The sequence below is a fragment of the Pseudoliparis swirei genome, chromosome 8 (genome assembly GCF_029220125.1).
Source record: "Pseudoliparis swirei isolate HS2019 ecotype Mariana Trench chromosome 8, NWPU_hadal_v1, whole genome shotgun sequence".
In the NCBI taxonomy this organism is placed as follows: domain Eukaryota; kingdom Metazoa; phylum Chordata; class Actinopteri; order Perciformes; family Liparidae; genus Pseudoliparis; species Pseudoliparis swirei.
This window is the reverse complement of record NC_079395.1, coordinates 24222411-24245709: the sequence shown is the minus strand read 5'-3', so window position 1 is coordinate 24245709 and position 23299 is coordinate 24222411. Positions and strand designations below refer to the sequence as shown.

The 23299-nt window shown below is 36.1% G+C and overlaps 1 protein-coding gene across 1 annotated transcript in view; it reads right to left on the bottom strand.

Moving 5' to 3' along the window:
* The window catches only part of LOC130197877 (acyl-coenzyme A thioesterase 11-like), a 36110-nt gene that overhangs the window by 8188 nt on the left and 4623 nt on the right, over positions 1 to 23299 (bottom strand). The window contains exons 7-9 of the mRNA XM_056420842.1: positions 17897 to 18050; positions 17459 to 17578; positions 17246 to 17384 (exon numbers count right to left, since the gene is read on the bottom strand). Coding sequence (XP_056276817.1) covers positions 17246 to 17384; positions 17459 to 17578; positions 17897 to 18050 — 413 coding nt within the window. The remainder of the gene's footprint in view (positions 1 to 17245; positions 17385 to 17458; positions 17579 to 17896; positions 18051 to 23299) is intronic.

Sequence of the window (23299 nt, the reverse complement as noted above, 5' to 3'; positions counted from 1 at the left end):
GTCTTAGACATGAACCATCTTTACTTCATTGTCTTTGACATGAACCATCTTTACTTCATTGTCTAAGACATGAACCATCTTTACTTCATTGCCTTAGACATGAACCATCTTTACTTCATTGTCTTAGACATGAACCATCTTTACTTCATTGTCTAAGACATGAACCATCTTTACTTCATTGTCTTAGACATGAACCATCTTTACTTCATTGTCTTAGACATGAACCATCTTTACTTCATTGTCTTAGACATGAACCATCTTTACTTCATTGTCTTAGACATGAACCATCTTTACTTCATTGTCTTAGATATGAACCATCTTTACTTCATTGTCTTAGACATGAACCATCTTTACTTCATTGTCTTAGACATGAACCATCTTTACTTCATTGTCTTAGACATGAACCATCTTTACTTCATTGTCTAAGACATGAACCATCTTTACTTCATTGTCTTAGACATGAACCATCTTTACTTCATTGTCTTAGACATGAACCATCTTTACTTCATTGTCTTAGACATGAACCATCTTTACTTCATTGTCTTAGACATGAACCATCTTTACTTCATTGTCTAAGACATGAACCATCTTTACTTCATTGTCTTAGACATGAACCATCTTTACTTCATTGTCTTAGACATGAACCATCTTTACTTCATTGTCTTAGACATGAACCATCTTTACTTCATTGTCTTAGATATGAACCATCTTTACTTCATTGTCTTAGACATGAACCATCTTTACTTCATTGTCTCAGACATGAACCATCTTTACTTCATTGTCTCAGACATGAACCATCTTTACTTCATTGTCTCAGACATGAACCATCTTTACTTCATTGTCTTAGACATGAACCATCTTTACTTCATTGTCTTAGACATGAACCATCTTTACTTCATTGTCTTAGACATGAACCATCTTTACTTCATTGTCTTAGACATGAACCATCTTTACTTCATTGTCTTAGACATGAACCATCTTTACTTCATTGTCTTAGACATGAACCATCTTTACTTCATTGTCTTAGACATGAACCATCTTTACTTCATTGTCTTAGACATGAACCATCTTTACTTCATTGTCTTAGACATGAACCATCTTTACTTCATTGTCTTAGACATGAACCATCTTTACTTCATTGTCTTAGACATGAACCATCTTTACTTCATTGTCTTAGACATGAACCATCTTTACTTCATTGTCTAAGACATGAACCATCTTTACTTCATTGTCTAAGACATGAACCATCTTTACTTCATTGTCTAAGACATGAACCATCTTTACTTCATTGTCTTAGACATGAACCATCTTTACTTCATTGTCTAAGACATGAACCATCTTTACTTCATTGTCTTTGACATGAACCATCTTTACTTCATTGTCTTAGACATGAACCATCTTTACTTCATTGTCTTAGACATGAACCATCTTTACTTCATTGTCTTTGACATGAACCATCTTTACTTCATTGTCTTAGACATGAACCATCTTTACTTCATTGTCTTAGACATGAACCATCTTTACTTCATTGTCTTAGACATGAACCATCTTTACTTCATTGTCTTAGACATGAACCATCTTTACTTCATTGTCTAAGACATGAACCATCTTTACTTCATTGTCTTAGACATGAACCATCTTTACTTCATTGTCTAAGACATGAACCATCTTTACTTCATTGTCTAAGACATGAACCATCTTTACTTCATTGTCTTAGACATGAACCATCTTTACTTCATTGTCTTAGACATGAACCATCTTTACTTCATTGTCTTAGACATGAACCATCTTTACTTCATTGTCTAGACATGAACCATCTTTACTTCATTGTCTTAGACATGAACCATCTTTACTTCATTGTCTTAGACATGAACCATCTTTACTTCATTGTCTTAGACATGAACCATCTTTACTTCATTGTCTTAGACATGAACCATCTTTACTTCATTGTCTTAGACATGAACCATCTTTACTTCATTGTCTTAGACATGAACCATCTTTACTTCATTGTCTTAGACATGAACCATCTTTACTTCATTGTCTTAGACATGAACCATCTTTACTTCATTGTCTTAGACATGAACCATCTTTACTTCATTGTCTTAGACATGAACCATCTTTACTTCATTGTCTTAGACATGAACCATCTTTACTTCATTGTCTTAGACATGAACCATCTTTACTTCATTGTCTTAGACATGAACCATCTTTACTTCATTGTCTTAGACATGAACCATCTTTACTTCATTGTCTTAGACATGAACCATCTTTACTTCATTGTCTTAGACATGAACCATCTTTACTTCATTGTCTTAGACATGAACCATCTTTACTTCATTGTCTTAGACATGAACCATCTTTACTTCATTGTCTTAGACATGAACCATCTTTACTTCATTGTCTTAGACATGAACCATCTTTACTTCATTGTCTAGACATGAACCATCTTTACTTCATTGTCTTAGACATGAACCATCTTTACTTCATTGTCTTAGACATGAACCATCTTTACTTCATTGTCTAAGACATGAACCATCTTTACTTCATTGTCTTAGACATGAACCATCTTTACTTCATTGTCTTAGACATGAACCATCTTTACTTCATTGTCTTAGACATGAACCATCTTTACTTCATTGTCTAAGACATGAACCATCTTTACTTCATTGTCTAAGACATGAACCATCTTTACTTCATTGTCTTAGACATGAACCATCTTTACTTCATTGTCTTAGACATGAACCATCTTTACTTCATTGTCTTAGACATGAACCATCTTTACTTCATTGTCTTAGACATGAACCATCTTTACTTCATTGTCTTAGACATGAACCATCTTTACTTCATTGTCTTAGACATGAACCATCTTTACTTCATTGTCTAGACATGAACCATCTTTACTTCATTGTCTTTGACATGAACCATCTTTACTTCATTGTCTTTGACATGAACCATCTTTACTTCATTGTCTTTGACATGAACCATCTTTACTTCATTGTCTTAGACATGAACCATCTTTACTTCATTGTCTTAGACATGAACCATCTTTACTTCATTGTCTTAGACATGAACCATCTTTACTTCATTGTCTTAGACATGAACCATCTTTACTTCATTGTCTTAGACATGAACCATCTTTACTTCATTGTCTTAGACATGAACCATCTTTACTTCATTGTCTAAGACATGAACCATCTTTACTTCATTGTCTTAGACATGAACCATCTTTACTTCATTGTCTTAGACATGAACCATCTTTACTTCATTGTCTTAGACATGAACCATCTTTACTTCATTGTCTTAGACATGAACCATCTTTACTTCATTGTCTAAGACATGAACCATCTTTACTTCATTGTCTTAGACATGAACCATCTTTACTTCATTGTCTTAGACATGAACCATCTTTACTTCATTGTCTTAGACATGAACCATCTTTACTTCATTGTCTAGACATGAACCATCTTTACTTCATTGTCTTAGACATGAACCATCTTTACTTCATTGTCTTAGACATGAACCATCTTTACTTCATTGTCTTAGACATGAACCATCTTTACTTCATTGTCTTAGACATGAACCATCTTTACTTCATTGTCTTAGACATGAACCATCTTTACTTCATTGTCTTAGACATGAACCATCTTTACTTCATTGTCTAGACATGAACCATCTTTACTTCATTGTCTTAGACATGAACCATCTTTACTTCATTGTCTTAGACATGAACCATCTTTACTTCATTGTCTTAGACATGAACCATCTTTACTTCATTGTCTAAGACATGAACCATCTTTACTTCATTGTCTAGACATGAACCATCTTTACTTCATTGTCTTAGACATGAACCATCTTTACTTCATTGTCTTAGACATGAACCATCTTTACTTCATTGTCTAAGACATGAACCATCTTTACTTCATTGTCTTAGACATGAACCATCTTTACTTCATTGTCTTAGACATGAACCATCTTTACTTCATTGTCTTAGACATGAACCATCTTTACTTCATTGTCTTAGACATGAACCATCTTTACTTCATTGTCTTAGACATGAACCATCTTTACTTCATTGTCTTAGACATGAACCATCTTTACTTCATTGTCTTAGACATGAACCATCTTTACTTCATTGTCTTAGACATGAACCATCTTTACTTCATTGTCTTAGACATGAACCATCTTTACTTCATTGTCTTAGACATGAACCATCTTTACTTCATTGTCTAAGACATGAACCATCTTTACTTCATTGTCTTAGACATGAACCATCTTTACTTCATTGTCTTAGACATGAACCATCTTTACTTCATTGTCTTAGACATGAACCATCTTTACTTCATTGTCTTAGACATGAACCATCTTTACTTCATTGTCTTAGACATGAACCATCTTTACTTCATTGTCTTAGACATGAACCATCTTTACTTCATTGTCTTAGACATGAACCATCTTTACTTCATTGTCTTAGACATGAACCATCTTTACTTCATTGTCTTAGACATGAACCATCTTTACTTCATTGTCTTAGACATGAACCATCTTTACTTCATTGTCTTAGACATGAACCATCTTTACTTCATTGTCTTAGACATGAACCATCTTTACTTCATTGTCTTAGACATGAACCATCTTTACTTCATTGTCTTAGACATGAACCATCTTTACTTCATTGTCTTAGACATGAACCATCTTTACTTCATTGTCTTAGACATGAACCATCTTTACTTCATTGTCTTAGACATGAACCATCTTTACTTCATTGTCTTAGACATGAACCATCTTTACTTCATTGTCTTAGACATGAACCATCTTTACTTCATTGTCTTAGACATGAACCATCTTTACTTCATTGTCTTAGACATGAACCATCTTTACTTCATTGTCTTAGACATGAACCATCTTTACTTCATTGTCTTAGACATGAACCATCTTTACTTCATTGTCTTAGACATGAACCATCTTTACTTCATTGTCTTAGACATGAACCATCTTTACTTCATTGTCTTAGACATGAACCATCTTTACTTCATTGTCTTAGACATGAACCATCTTTACTTCATTGTCTTAGACATGAACCATCTTTACTTCATTGTCTTAGACATGAACCATCTTTACTTCATTGTCTTAGACATGAACCATCTTTACTTCATTGTCTTAGACATGAACCATCTTTACTTCATTGTCTTAGACATGAACCATCTTTACTTCATTGTCTTAGACATGAACCATCTTTACTTCATTGTCTTAGACATGAACCATCTTTACTTCATTGTCTTAGACATGAACCATCTTTACTTCATTGTCTTAGACATGAACCATCTTTACTTCATTGTCTTAGACATGAACCATCTTTACTTCATTGTCTTAGACATGAACCATCTTTACTTCATTGTCTTAGACATGAACCATCTTTACTTCATTGTCTTAGACATGAACCATCTTTACTTCATTGTCTTAGACATGAACCATCTTTACTTCATTGTCTTAGACATGAACCATCTTTACTTCATTGTCTTAGACATGAACCATCTTTACTTCATTGTCTTAGACATGAACCATCTTTACTTCATTGTCTTAGACATGAACCATCTTTACTTCATTGTCTTAGACATGAACCATCTTTACTTCATTGTCTTAGACATGAACCATCTTTACTTCATTGTCTTAGACATGAACCATCTTTACTTCATTGTCTTAGACATGAACCATCTTTACTTCATTGTCTTAGACATGAACCATCTTTACTTCATTGTCTTAGACATGAACCATCTTTACTTCATTGTCTTAGACATGAACCATCTTTACTTCATTGTCTTAGACATGAACCATCTTTACTTCATTGTCTTAGACATGAACCATCTTTACTTCATTGTCTTAGACATGAACCATCTTTACTTCATTGTCTTAGACATGAACCATCTTTACTTCATTGTCTTAGACATGAACCATCTTTACTTCATTGTCTTAGACATGAACCATCTTTACTTCATTGTCTTAGACATGAACCATCTTTACTTCATTGTCTTAGACATGAACCATCTTTACTTCATTGTCTTAGACATGAACCATCTTTACTTCATTGTCTTAGACATGAACCATCTTTACTTCATTGTCTTAGACATGAACCATCTTTACTTCATTGTCTTAGACATGAACCATCTTTACTTCATTGTCTTAGACATGAACCATCTTTACTTCATTGTCTTAGACATGAACCATCTTTACTTCATTGTCTTAGACATGAACCATCTTTACTTCATTGTCTAAGACATGAACCATCTTTACTTCATTGTCTTAGACATGAACCATCTTTACTTCATTGTCTTAGACATGAACCATCTTTACTTCATTGTCTTAGACATGAACCATCTTTACTTCATTGTCTTAGACATGAACCATCTTTACTTCATTGTCTTAGACATGAACCATCTTTACTTCATTGTCTTAGACATGAACCATCTTTACTTCATTGTCTTAGACATGAACCATCTTTACTTCATTGTCTTAGACATGAACCATCTTTACTTCATTGTCTTAGACATGAACCATCTTTACTTCATTGTCTTAGACATGAACCATCTTTACTTCATTGTCTTAGACATGAACCATCTTTACTTCATTGTCTTAGACATGAACCATCTTTACTTCATTGTCTTAGACATGAACCATCTTTACTTCATTGTCTTAGACATGAACCATCTTTACTTCATTGTCTTAGACATGAACCATCTTTACTTCATTGTCTTAGACATGAACCATCTTTACTTCATTGTCTTAGACATGAACCATCTTTACTTCATTGTCTTAGACATGAACCATCTTTACTTCATTGTCTTAGACATGAACCATCTTTACTTCATTGTCTTAGACATGAACCATCTTTACTTCATTGTCTTAGACATGAACCATCTTTACTTCATTGTCTTAGACATGAACCATCTTTACTTCATTGTCTTAGACATGAACCATCTTTACTTCATTGTCTTAGACATGAACCATCTTTACTTCATTGTCTTAGACATGAACCATCTTTACTTCATTGTCTTAGACATGAACCATCTTTACTTCATTGTCTTAGACATGAACCATCTTTACTTCATTGTCTTAGACATGAACCATCTTTACTTCATTGTCTTAGACATGAACCATCTTTACTTCATTGTCTTAGACATGAACCATCTTTACTTCATTGTCTTAGACATGAACCATCTTTACTTCATTGTCTAAGACATGAACCATCTTTACTTCATTGTCTTAGACATGAACCATCTTTACTTCATTGTCTTAGACATGAACCATCTTTACTTCATTGTCTTAGACATGAACCATCTTTACTTCATTGTCTTAGACATGAACCATCTTTACTTCATTGTCTTAGACATGAACCATCTTTACTTCATTGTCTTAGACATGAACCATCTTTACTTCATTGTCTTAGACATGAACCATCTTTACTTCATTGTCTTAGACATGAACCATCTTTACTTCATTGTCTTAGACATGAACCATCTTTACTTCATTGTCTTAGACATGAACCATCTTTACTTCATTGTCTTAGACATGAACCATCTTTACTTCATTGTCTAAGACATGAACCATCTTTACTTCATTGTCTTAGACATGAACCATCTTTACTTCATTGTCTTAGACATGAACCATCTTTACTTCATTGTCTAAGACATGAACCATCTTTACTTCATTGTCTTAGACATGAACCATCTTTACTTCATTGTCTTAGACATGAACCATCTTTACTTCATTGTCTTAGACATGAACCATCTTTACTTCATTGTCTTAGACATGAACCATCTTTACTTCATTGTCTTAGACATGAACCATCTTTACTTCATTGTCTTAGACATGAACCATCTTTACTTCATTGTCTTAGACATGAACCATCTTTACTTCATTGTCTTAGACATGAACCATCTTTACTTCATTGTCTTAGACATGAACCATCTTTACTTCATTGTCTTAGACATGAACCATCTTTACTTCATTGTCTTAGACATGAACCATCTTTACTTCATTGTCTTAGACATGAACCATCTTTACTTCATTGTCTTAGACATGAACCATCTTTACTTCATTGTCTTAGACATGAACCATCTTTACTTCATTGTCTTAGACATGAACCATCTTTACTTCATTGTCTTAGACATGAACCATCTTTACTTCATTGTCTTAGACATGAACCATCTTTACTTCATTGTCTTAGACATGAACCATCTTTACTTCATTGTCTTAGACATGAACCATCTTTACTTCATTGTCTTAGACATGAACCATCTTTACTTCATTGTCTTAGACATGAACCATCTTTACTTCATTGTCATTGACATGAACCATCTTTACTTCATTGTCTTAGACATGAACCATCTTTACTTCATTGTCTTAGACATGAACCATCTTTACTTCATTGTCTTAGACATGAACCATCTTTACTTCATTGTCTTAGACATGAACCATCTTTACTTCATTGTCTTAGACATGAACCATCTTTACTTCATTGTCTTAGACATGAACCATCTTTACTTCATTGTCTTAGACATGAACCATCTTTACTTCATTGTCTTGACATGAACCATCTTTACTTCATTGTCTTAGACATGAACCATCTTTACTTCATTGTCTTAGACATGAACCATCTTTACTTCATTGTCTTAGACATGAACCATCTTTACTTCATTGTCTTAGACATGAACCATCTTTACTTCATTGTCTTAGACATGAACCATCTTTACTTCATTGTCTTAGACATGAACCATCTTTACTTCATTGTCTTAGACATGAACCATCTTTACTTCATTGTCTTAGACATGAACCATCTTTACTTCATTGTCTTAGACATGAACCATCTTTACTTCATTGTCTTAGACATGAACCATCTTTACTTCATTGTCTTAGACATGAACCATCTTTACTTCATTGTCTTAGACATGAACCATCTTTACTTCATTGTCTTAGACATGAACCATCTTTACTTCATTGTCTTAGACATGAACCATCTTTACTTCATTGTCTTAGACATGAACCATCTTTACTTCATTGTCTTAGACATGAACCATCTTTACTTCATTGTCTTAGACATGAACCATCTTTACTTCATTGTCTTAGACATGAACCATCTTTACTTCATTGTCTTAGACATGAACCATCTTTACTTCATTGTCTTAGACATGAACCATCTTTACTTCATTGTCTTAGACATGAACCATCTTTACTTCATTGTCTTAGACATGAACCATCTTTACTTCATTGTCTTAGACATGAACCATCTTTACTTCATTGTCTTAGACATGAACCATCTTTACTTCATTGTCTTAGACATGAACCATCTTTACTTCATTGTCTTAGACATGAACCATCTTTACTTCATTGTCTAAGACATGAACCATCTTTACTTCATTGTCTAAGACATGAACCATCTTTACTTCATTGTCTAAGACATGAACCATCTTTACTTCATTGTCTTAGACATGAACCATCTTTACTTCATTGTCTAAGACATGAACCATCTTTACTTCATTGTCTTAGACATGAACCATCTTTACTTCATTGTCTTAGACATGAACCATCTTTACTTCATTGTCTTAGACATGAACCATCTTTACTTCATTGTCTTAGACATGAACCATCTTTACTTCATTGTCTTAGACATGAACCATCTTTACTTCATTGTCTTAGACATGAACCATCTTTACTTCATTGTCTTAGACATGAACCATCTTTACTTCATTGTCTTAGACATGAACCATCTTTACTTCATTGTCTTAGACATGAACCATCTTTACTTCATTGTCTTAGACATGAACCATCTTTACTTCATTGTCTTAGACATGAACCATCTTTACTTCATTGTCTTAGACATGAACCATCTTTACTTCATTGTCTTAGACATGAACCATCTTTACTTCATTGTCTTAGACATGAACCATCTTTACTTCATTGTCTTAGACATGAACCATCTTTACTTCATTGTCTTAGACATGAACCATCTTTACTTCATTGTCTTAGACATGAACCATCTTTACTTCATTGTCTTAGACATGAACCATCTTTACTTCATTGTCTAGACATGAACCATCTTTACTTCATTGTCTTAGACATGAACCATCTTTACTTCATTGTCTTAGACATGAACCATCTTTACTTCATTGTCTTAGACATGAACCATCTTTACTTCATTGTCTAAGACATGAACCATCTTTACTTCATTGTCTTAGACATGAACCATCTTTACTTCATTGTCTTAGACATGAACCATCTTTACTTCATTGTCTTAGACATGAACCATCTTTACTTCATTGTCTTAGACATGAACCATCTTTACTTCATTGTCTTAGACATGAACCATCTTTACTTCATTGTCTTAGACATGAACCATCTTTACTTCATTGTCTTAGACATGAACCATCTTTACTTCATTGTCTTAGACATGAACCATCTTTACTTCATTGTCTTAGACATGAACCATCTTTACTTCATTGTCTTAGACATGAACCATCTTTACTTCATTGTCTTAGACATGAACCATCTTTACTTCATTGTCTTAGACATGAACCATCTTTACTTCATTGTCTTAGACATGAACCATCTTTACTTCATTGTCTTAGACATGAACCATCTTTACTTCATTGTCTTAGACATGAACCATCTTTACTTCATTGTCTTAGACATGAACCATCTTTACTTCATTGTCTTAGACATGAACCATCTTTACTTCATTGTCTTAGACATGAACCATCTTTACTTCATTGTCTTAGACATGAACCATCTTTACTTCATTGTCTTAGACATGAACCATCTTTACTTCATTGTCTTAGACATGAACCATCTTTACTTCATTGTCTTAGACATGAACCATCTTTACTTCATTGTCTTAGACATGAACCATCTTTACTTCATTGTCTTAGACATGAACCATCTTTACTTCATTGTCTTAGACATGAACCATCTTTACTTCATTGTCTAAGACATGAACCATCTTTACTTCATTGTCTTAGACATGAACCATCTTTACTTCATTGTCTTAGACATGAACCATCTTTACTTCATTGTCTTAGACATGAACCATCTTTACTTCATTGTCTTAGACATGAACCATCTTTACTTCATTGTCTTAGACATGAACCATCTTTACTTCATTGTCTTAGACATGAACCATCTTTACTTCATTGTCTTAGACATGAACCATCTTTACTTCATTGTCTTAGACATGAACCATCTTTACTTCATTGTCTAAGACATGAACCATCTTTACTTCATTGTCTTAGACATGAACCATCTTTACTTCATTGTCTTAGACATGAACCATCTTTACTTCATTGTCTTAGACATGAACCATCTTTACTTCATTGTCTAAGACATGAACCATCTTTACTTCATTGTCTTAGACATGAACCATCTTTACTTCATTGTCTTAGACATGAACCATCTTTACTTCATTGTCTTAGACATGAACCATCTTTACTTCATTGTCTTAGACATGAACCATCTTTACTTCATTGTCTTAGACATGAACCATCTTTACTTCATTGTCTTAGACATGAACCATCTTTACTTCATTGTCTTAGACATGAACCATCTTTACTTCATTGTCTTAGACATGAACCATCTTTACTTCATTGTCTTAGACATGAACCATCTTTACTTCATTGTCTTAGACATGAACCATCTTTACTTCATTGTCTTAGACATGAACCATCTTTACTTCATTGTCTTAGACATGAACCATCTTTACTTCATTGTCTTAGACATGAACCATCTTTACTTCATTGTCTTAGACATGAACCATCTTTACTTCATTGTCTTAGACATGAACCATCTTTACTTCATTGTCTTAGACATGAACCATCTTTACTTCATTGTCTTAGACATGAACCATCTTTACTTCATTGTCTTAGACATGAACCATCTTTACTTCATTGTCTTAGACATGAACCATCTTTACTTCATTGTCTTAGACATGAACCATCTTTACTTCATTGTCTTAGACATGAACCATCTTTACTTCATTGTCTTAGACATGAACCATCTTTACTTCATTGTCTTAGACATGAACCATCTTTACTTCATTGTCTTAGACATGAACCATCTTTACTTCATTGTCTAAGACATGAACCATCTTTACTTCATTGTCTTAGACATGAACCATCTTTACTTCATTGTCTTAGACATGAACCATCTTTACTTCATTGTCTTAAACATGAACCATCTTTACTTCATTGTCTTAGACATGAACCATCTTTACTTCATTGTCTTAGACATGAACCATCTTTACTTCATTGTCTTAGACATGAACCATCTTTACTTCATTGTCTTAGACATGAACCATCTTTACTTCATTGTCTTAGACATGAACCATCTTTACTTCATTGTCTTAGACATGAACCATCTTTACTTCATTGTCTTAGACATGAACCATCTTTACTTCATTGTCTTAGACATGAACCATCTTTACTTCATTGTCTTAGACATGAACCATCTTTACTTCATTGTCTTAGACATGAACCATCTTTACTTCATTGTCTTAGACATGAACCATCTTTACTTCATTGTCTTAGACATGAACCATCTTTACTTCATTGTCTTAGACATGAACCATCTTTACTTCATTGTCTCAGACATGAACCATCTTTACTTCATTGTCTTAGACATGAACCATCTTTACTTCATTGTCTTAGACATGAACCATCTTTACTTCATTGTCTTAGACATGAACCATCTTTACTTCATTGTCTTAGACATGAACCATCTTTACTTCATTGTCTTAGACATGAACCATCTTTACTTCATTGTCTAAGACATGAACCATCTTTACTTCATTGTCTTAGACATGAACCATCTTTACTTCATTGTCTTAGACATGAACCATCTTTACTTCATTGTCTTAGACATGAACCATCTTTACTTCATTGTCTTAGACATGAACCATCTTTACTTCATTGTCTTAGACATGAACCATCTTTACTTCATTGTCTTAGACATGAACCATCTTTACTTCATTGTCTTAGACATGAACCATCTTTACTTCATTGTCTTAGACATGAACCATCTTTACTTCATTGTCTTAGACATGAACCATCTTTACTTCATTGTCTTAGACATGAACCATCTTTACTTCATTGTCTTAGACATGAACCATCTTTACTTCATTGTCTTAGACATGAACCATCTTTACTTCATTGTCTTAGACATGAACCATCTTTACTTCATTGTCTTAGACATGAACCATCTTTACTTCATTGTCTTAGACATGAACCATCTTTACTTCATTGTCTTAGACATGAACCATCTTTACTTCATTGTCTTAGACATGAACCATCTTTACTTCATTGTCTTAGACATGAACCATCTTTACTTCATTGTCTTAGACATGAACCATCTTTACTTCATTGTCTTAGACATGAACCATCTTTACTTCATTGTCTTAGACATGAACCATCTTTACTTCATTGTCTTAGACATGAACCATCTTTACTTCATTGTCTTAGACATGAACCATCTTTACTTCATTGTCTTAGACATGAACCATCTTTACTTCATTGTCTTAGACATGAACCATCTTTACTTCATTGTCTTAGACATGAACCATCTTTACTTCATTGTCTTAGACATGAACCATCTTTACTTCATTGTCTTAGACATGAACCATCTTTACTTCATTGTCTTAGACATGAACCATCTTTACTTCATTGTCTTAGACATGAACCATCTTTACTTCATTGTCTTAGACATGAACCATCTTTACTTCATTGTCTTAGACATGAACCATCTTTACTTCATTGTCTTAGACATGAACCATCTTTACTTCATTGTCTTAGACATGAACCATCTTTACTTCATTGTCTTAGACATGTATCTTTCCATTGTCTTAGACATGAACCATCTTTACTTCATTGTCTTAGACATGAACCATCTTTACTTCATTGTCTTAGACATGAACCATCTTACTTCATTGTCTTAGACATGAACCATCTTTACTTCATTGTCTTTGACATGAACCATCTTTACTTCATTGTCTTAGACATGAACCATCTTTACTTCATTGTCTTAGACATGAACCATCTTTACTTCATTGTCTTAGACATGAACCATCTTTACTTCATTGTCTTAGACATGAACCATCTTTACTTCATTGTCTTAGACATGAACCATCTTTACTTCATTGTCTTAGACATGAACCATCTTTACTTCATTGTCTTAGACATGAACCATCTTTACTTCATTGTCTTAGACATGAACCATCTTTACTTCATTGTCTTAGACATGAACCATCTTTACTTCATTGTCTTAGACATGAACCATCTTTACTTCATTGTCTTAGACATGAACCATCTTTACTTCATTGTCTTAGACATGAACCATCTTTACTTCATTGTCTTAGACATGAACCATCTTTACTTCATTGTCTTAGACATGAACCATCTTTACTTCATTGTCTTAGACATGAACTATCTTTACTTCATTGTCTTAGACATGAACCATCTTTACTTCATTGTCTTAGACATGAACCATCTTTACTTCATTGTCTTAGACATGAACCATCTTTACTTCATTGTCTTAGACATGAACCATCTTTACTTCATTGTCTTAGACATGAACCATCTTTACTTCATTGTCTAAGACATGAACCATCTTTACTTCATTGTCTTAGACATGAACCATCTTTACTTCATTGTCTTTGACATGAACCATCTTTACTTCATTGTCTTAGACATGAACCATCTTTACTTCATTGTCTTAGACATGAACCATCTTTACTTCATTGTCTTAGACATGAACCATCTTTACTTCATTGTCTTAGACATGAACCATCTTTACTTCATTGTCTAGACATGAACCATCTTTACTTCATTGTCTTAGACATGAACCATCTTTACTTCATTGTCTAGACATGAACCATCTTTACTTCATTGTCTTAGACATGAACCATCTTTACTTCATTGTCTTAGACATGAACCATCTTTACTTCATTGTCTAAGACATGAACCATCTTTACTTCATTGTCTTAGACATGAACCATCTTTACTTCATTGTCTAAGACATGAACCATCTTTACTTCATTGTCTTGAACCATCTTTACTTCATTGTCTTAGACATGAACCATCTTTACTTCATTGTCTTAAGACATGAACCATCTTTACTTCATTGTCTTAGACATGAACCATCTTTACTTCATTGTCTTAGACATGAACCATCTTTACTTCATTGTCTGACATGAACCATCTTTACTTCATTGTCTTAGACATGAACCATCTTTACTTCATTGTCTAAGACATGAACCATCTTACTTCATTGTTCAAGACATGAACCATCTTTACTTCATTGTCTTAGACATGAACCATCTTTACTTCATTGTCTTAGACATGAACCATCTTTACTTCATTGTCTTAGACATGAACCATCTTTACTTCATTGTCTTAGACATGAACCATCTTTACTTCATTGTCTAAGAACCATCTTTACTTCATTGTCTTAGACATGAACCATCTTTACTTCATTGTCTTAGACATGAACCATCTTTACTTCATTGTCTAAGACATGAACCATCTTTACTTCATTGTCTTTGACATGAACCATCTTTACTTCATTGTCTTAGACATGAACCATCTTTACTTCATTGTCTAAGACATGAACCATCTTTACTTCATTGTCTTAGACATGAACCATCTTTTCACTTCATTGTCTTAGACATGAACCATCTTTACTTCATTGTCTTAGACATGAACCATCTTTACTTCATTGTCTTAGACATGAACCATCTTTACTTCATTGTCTTAGACATGAACCATCTTTACTTCATTGTCTTAGACATGAACCATCTTTACTTCATTGTCTTAGACATGAACCATCTTTACTTCATTGTCTTAGACATGAACTATCTTTACTTCATTGTCTTAGACATGAACCATCTTTACTTCATTGTCTTAGACATGAACCATCTTTACTTCATTGTCTCAGACATGAACCATCTTTACTTCATTGTCTTGAACATGAACCATCTTTACTTCATTGTCTTAGACATGAACCATCTTTACTTCATTGTCTTAGACATGAACCATCTTTACTTCATTGTCTAGACATAGACATCTTTTTCAAGACATGAACCATCTTTACTTCATTGTCTTAGACATGAAACATCTTTACTTCATTGTCTTAGACATGAACCATCTTTACTTCATTGTCTTAGATATGAACCATCTTTACTTCATTGTCTTAGACATGAACCATCTTTACTTCATTGTCTTTAACATGAACCATCTTTACTTCATTGTCTTAGACATGAACCATCTTTACTTCATTGTCTTTGACATGAACCATCTTTACTTCATTGTCTTAGACATGAACCATCTTTACTTCATTGTCTTAGACATGAACCATCTTTACTTCATTGTCTTAGACATGAACCATCTTTACTTCATTGTCTTAGACATGAACCATCTTTACTTCATTGTCTTAAGACATGAACCATCTTTACTTCATTGTCTAAGACATGAACCATCTTTACTTCATTGTCTTAGACATGAACCATCTTTACTTCATTGTCTTAGACATGAACCATCTTTACTTCATTGTCTTAGACATGAACCATCTTTACTTCATTGTCTTAGACATGAACCATCTTTACTTCATTGTCTTAGACATGAACCATCTTTACTTCATTGTCTTAGACATGAACCATCTTTACTTCATTGTCTAAGACATGAACCATCTTTACTTCATTGTCTGAACCATCTTTACTTCATTGTCTTAGACATGAACCATCTTTACTTCATTGTCTTAGACATGAACCATCTTTACTTCATTGTCTTAGACATGAACCATCTTTACTTCATTGTCTTAGACATGAACCATCTTTACTTCATTGTCTAAGACATGAACCATCTCTAAGACATGAACCATCTCATTGTCATCTTCTTCATTGTCTTTGACATGAACCATCTTTACTTCATTGTCTTAGACATGAACCATCTTTACTTCATTGTCTCAGACATGAACCATCTTTACTTCATTGTCTAAGACATGAACCATCTTTACTTCATTGTCTTAGACATGAACCATCTTTACTTCATTGTCTTAGACATGAACCATCTTTACTTCATTGTCTTTGACATGAACCATCTTTACTTCATTGTCTTAGACATGAACCATCTTTACTTCATTGTCTCAGACATGAACCATCTTTACTTCATTGTCTTAGATTGAACCATCTCTTCAGCTCATTCTGTTGACTCACCAAGGGTTCGGGTCGTATCCGTGGCAACGTGCACAGCTTCCCTTGGTCGTCGAGCACCTCGAAAGTCATGAAGGCGGAGTTTATGTGTCGGTTAGGCCCCTCCTCCTGGTAGGCTTCTGCTCGCACCCCCACCTCCATGCTGTGCACACAGACAATGCCTCCCTATTGTTCTGTGGCGTATGTGCTCCTCTGTCTGTTCGGGACACACCGTACCTGTTCTTGAAGGCGTTGTTGACGATGGCCCTCAGCAGCAGCCGGTCTCCCACCTGAGAAGGTCCTCTGAAGGTGAACATGTCGATGGTCCTCAGGGTGGGGTGAGCCCGAGAGAGACGGCTGCACCGGGGAGGACAAGGAGGGACAATGGAGGGTCTGGAGCAGTGTGTGTGTGTGTGTGTGTCTGTGTGTGTGTCTGTGTGTGTGTGTGTGTGTGTGTGTGTGTGTGTGTGTGTCTGTCTGTGTGTGTGTGTGTGTGTCTGTCTGTGTGTGTCTGTGTGTGTGTGTATTTCTGTCTGTGTGTGTGTGTGTGTGTCTGTGTGTGTGTGTGTCTCTGTCTGTGTGTGTATGTGTCTCTGTCTTTGTGTGTCTCTGTCTGTGTGTGTGTGTCTCTGTCTTTGTGTGTCTCTATGTGTGTGTGTGTGTGTGTGGTCGTACCTGGCAGCAATTGTAGCTACGTTCACCATCCAGGCCATGATCTGTCCCCCAAACGTGTTCACCTGGTGGTTAGCGTGAGTGGGGAGGACCAGCTCCACACTCTCCACAGAGGTCTTCTCGGCTGCCACCGTGTCGCCTGCTGCACAGCTGTTGGCTAACACACACACAACAGTTAATGTTGTGGACCAATGAGAAGTTGCCATGAAGGAACACAAGACGTGGAGAGGTGACTGTTCTCCGTGTTCTCATATTAGCGTCCTAACGTCCTGACGTGCAGTACCTCTTGGCGTTATCTTTGATCGGGACTTGTCCTTTAACTCCACGTGAAGAACATCTCAAGGACTGCATTCTTTCATCTACGTAATATTTCAAAAATCAGGCACATCTTGTCTCAAAAAGATGCAGAACAATTGGTTCACGTCATTCGAGACTGGATTACTGCAACTCCTTATTATCAGGCTGCTCTATAGGTCTCTTAAGTCAACTCCTTATTATCAGGCTGCTCTATAAGTCTCTTAGGTCAACTCCTTATTATCAGGCTGCTCTAATAAGTCTCTTAGGTCAACTCCTTATTATCAGGCTGCTCTATAAGTCTCTTAGGTCAACTCCTTATTATCAGGCTGCTCTATAAGTCTCTTAAGTCAACTTATGATCAGGCTGCTCTATAAGTCTCTTAGGTCAACTCCTTATTATCAGGCTGCTCTATAAGTCTCTTAAGTCAACTCCTTATGATCAGGCTGCTCTATAAGTCTCTTAGGTCAACTCCTTATTATCAGGCTGCTCTATAAGTCTCTTAGGTCAACTCATGATCAGGCTGCTCTATAAGTCTCTTAGGTCAACTCCTTATTATCAGGCTGCTCTATAAGTATCTTAGGTCAACTCCTTATCAGGCTGCTCCATAAGTCTCTTAGGTCCCTTATTATCAGGCTGCTCTATAAATCTCTTAGGTCAACTCCTTATTATCAGTCTGCTCTATAAGTCTCTTAGGTCAACTCCTTATTATCAGGCTGCTCTATAAGTCTCTTAGGTCAACTCCTTATTATCAGGCTGCTCCATAAGTCTCTTAGGTCAACTTATGATCAGGCTGCTCTATAAGTCTCTTTGGTCAACTCCTTATTATCAGGCTGCTCTATAAGTCTCTTAGGTCAACTCCTTATTATCAGGCTGCTCTATAAGTCTCTTAGGTCAACTCCTTATTATCAGGCTGCTCTATAAGTCTCTTAGGTCAACTCCTTATTATCAGGCTGCTCTAAGTCTCTTAAGGTCAACTCCTTAATATCAGGCTGCTCTATAAGTCGCTTAAGTCAACTCCTTATTATAATGCTGCTCTATAAGTCAACTCCTTATCAGGCTGCTCTATAAGTCTCTTAGGTCAACTCCTTATTATCAGGCTGCTCTATAAGTATCTCTTCAACTCCTTATTATCAGGCTGCTCCATAAGTCTCTTAGGTCAACTCCTTATTATCAGGCTGCTCCATAAGTCTCTTAGGTCAACTCCTTATTATCAGTCTGCTCTATAAGTCTCTTAGGTCAACTCCTTATTATCAGGCTGCTCTATAAGTCTCTTAAGTCAACTCCTTATTATCAGGCTGCTCTATAAGTCTCTTAGGTCAACTCCTTATTATCAGGCTGCTCTATAAGTCTCTTAGGTCAACTCCTTATTATCAGGCTGCTCTATAAGTCTCTTAGGTCAACTCCTTATTATCAGTCTGCTCTATAAGTCTCTTAGGTCAACTCCTTATTATCAGGCTGCTCTATAAGTCTCTTAGGTCAACTCCTTATTATCAGGCTGCTCTATAAGTCTCTTCGGTCAACTCCTTATTATCAGGCTGCTCTATAAGTCTCTTAGGTCAACTCCTTATTATCAGGCTGCTCTAAGTCTCTTAAGTCAACTCCTTATTATCAGGCTGCTCTATAAGTCTCTTTAGTCAACTCCTTATTATCAGGCTGCTCTATAAGTCTCTTAGGTCAACTCCTTATTATCAGGCTGCTCTATAAGTCTCTTAGGTCAACTCCTTATTATCAGGCTGCTCTATGTCTCTTAGGTCAACTCCTTATGATCAGGCTGCTCTATAAGTCTCTTAGGTCAACTCCTTATGATCAGGCTGCTCTATAAGTCTCTTAGGTCAACTCCTTATTATCAGGCTGCTCTATACATCTTAGGTCAACTCCTTATTATCAGGCTGCTCTATAAGTCTCTTAAGTCAACTCCTTATTATTAGGCTGCTCTATAAGTCTCTTAAGTCAACTCCTTACGAACAGGCTGCTCTATACATCTTTTAAGTCAACTCCTTATTATCAGGCTCCTCTACACATCTTTTAAGTCAACTCCTTATTATCAGGCTGCTCTATAAGTCTCTTAAGTCAACTCCTTATTATCAGGCTGCTCTATAAGTCTCTTAAGTCAACTCCTTATTATCAGGCTGCTCCATACGTCTTTTAAGTCAACTCCTTATGATCAGGCTGCTCTATAAGTCTTTTAAGTCAACTCCTTATGATCAGGCTGCTCTACAAGTCTCTTAGGTCAACTCCTTATTATCAGGCTGCTCTATAAGTCTCTTAGGTCAACTCCTTATTATCAGGCTGCTCTATAAGTCTCTTAAGTCAACTCCTTATGATCAGGCTGCTCTATAAGTCTCTTAGGTCAACTCCTTATGATCAGGCTGCTCTATAAGTCTCTTAGGTCAACTCCTTATGATCAGACTGCTCTATAAGTCTCTTAGGTCAACTCCTTATTATCAGGCTGCTCTATATGTCTCTTAGGTCAACTCCTTATGATCAGGCTGCTCTATAAGTCTCTTAACCCTTGTGTTGCCTTAGGGTCATTTTGACCCGAATCAATGTTTCACCCTCCTGTTACCTTTATATTTACTAACATATTTTACCCTTTGGGTTAGGGTTAGGGTTAGGGGTTAGGGTTAGGGTTAACCCTTAATCCTAAAGCAGGGGGAGGGTGTAATATTGATTCGGGTCAAAATGACCCTAAGGCAACACAAGGGTTAAGTCAACTCCTTATTATCAGGCTGCTCTAATAAGTCTCTTAGGTCAACTCCTTATTATCAGGCTGCTCTAATAAGTCTCTTAGGTCCCTCCAGTTGATCCAGAATGCTGCAGCTCGTGTTCTCACTCAAACTAAGAAAAGAGATCACATCACTCCTGCACTAGCTGCTCTGCACTGGCTCCCAGTAAAATCAAGAATCACTTTTAAAATTCTTCTTAACCTACAAAGCCTTGATTGGTGATGCTCCATCATATCTTAAGGAGCTTGTCGTACCATATTGCCCCACTAGAGAGCTGCCTCACTAAATGCGGGACTACTTGTAGTTCCTAGAGTCTTAAAAAGTAGAATGGGAGCCAGAGCCTTTGGTTATCAAGCTCCTCTTTATGGAACCAGCTTCCAATTTCAGTCCGGAGGCAGACACAGTCACCTCGCTTAAGAGTCGACTGAAGACCTTCCTCTTTGACAGAGTTTATAGTTAGGCTGAATCAGGTTCACCTGGTCCAGCCCCTTGATATGCTGCTATAGGCTTATAGCTGCCGGGGACGTTTAGGATGCACTGAGTACCTATCTCCTCTTTTCTCTCCTTGAGGATGAATTTTCATCTCAATCACACGTTACTAACTCTGCTTTCTCCCGGAGTCCTTGTGACTTCACGTCTCATGGGGTCATCGGACCCTATGAGACGGCATAGATCCTATCTGCCTGATGGATCGTCGAGGTCTGGGTCGTGGAGTTCCTGCTCCTGACTACGCCACTGTCCTGTTGAGACTCCGCCCACTGTTGAGACTCCGCCCACTCCTCCTCCCCACCGCCATCTGCCTGATGGATCGTGGAGGTCTCCATCGTGGAATATGCCTACTATGAACGATTCATACACTCTGTCACATTCATTGAATGTATTTAAACTAGGGCTGTCAATCGATTAAAAAAAATTAACTAATTAATCGCACATTTTGAAATTCATTAATCGCGATTAAAAGTTATTTTTTTCCTCTTTTTAAAGACTAAACTTCACACAGAGCTGTGTTTTCAAAGAGGCTCCTACCTATAAAGTGCCAGCGAGGTATTTAATATTGTGGATGATAAATTGTTTCTTCAGTGAAACATCAGATTAGTAAAAAAAAAGAAGTATATTGAGACCCCATTGGTCCTGTCATCTTTAACATGAACAGCAGAACCAGTGGCCTTGGGAACTGACTGACATTCACATATGTCACGTTCACCCTCTGGAGGCTGGGGGCATGTTCTCCATTCTACAAAACATGTAAATTCACCTTTTAAAGGCGTTTGCATGTGACACATACCCACGTGTTCTACAGCAAACATTCCAGAACAATCTCAGCTCTATATATGAGGCTCAGTTGTCCTTGTGCCGTGTTCTCTGCTCTCTGACTGACAGGCTGCTAATGAGTTTCACCTGTGAGGTCCTTGTGATTTACTGAGTGTTCATTGGTTGTTTTTTCCCCAAAATGTTGACAAACTGATTGACCAATCACGGTGAAGGTTTCGTGTGACGAGTTCTTTCCGCGCCGCGTCACCCAACACGTCGCCCCTCCGTTCCTCTGTGTGTCAGAGGGGGAGACGGGAGGAAGGAGGAGCAGGAGGAAACCCGACTGATTCATCCACGAGTTAAACTCATTTATGATCCTTATTTTCGCGGAGAAATAATTGTTTTAAAAACGGAAACAGTGTTAAACCGTACTGCCGCGGTTTGACACTCGGTTTGAGTGTAAAAACTTCAACGAACACCGGAAGTAAACAAAGTTGCGTTAATTGCGTTAAAATATTTTAGTGCGTTAACGCGGCCAAGTTAATCGCATAGATTAATTTGTTAACGCTGACAGCCCTAATTTAAACTCTAAATCTGTCCTTCTGGTCACATGACATCTATTGTTCTGTCCATCCTGGAGAGGGATCCTCCTCTGTTCTCTCCTGCAGGTTTCTTCCCTTTTTTTCCCCCTGAAGGGTTGTTTGGGAGTTGTTCCTGATCCGATGTGAGGTTTTGGGGCAGGGATGTCTATGTGTACAGATTGTAAAGCACTCTGAGACAAATTTGTAATTTGTGAAATTGGGCTATACAAATAAACTGAATTGAATTGAACTTGTACCTGGAGGGGCGATAGTGAGTCGCTGTAGAGGCCCCTCCCTTTTGCACTTGAATTTCCACAACATTCAGCTCAACATTTACCAATTATAATCTGCAATTCACCAATAACAGTTGTGTAAATATAGAATAAAAGACGCTCAGCACCATTAACAAGGGGGAATGGACCACCGGACCACCGGACCATCTGTCTCGTATGGTGGACAAACATCTTGAAAACGCTCTCTGAAGATAATCTGAGGTATTGGCCGAAACAATTCAAACTGAATTTAATTGATTAAAAGAATAACCTTTGTGG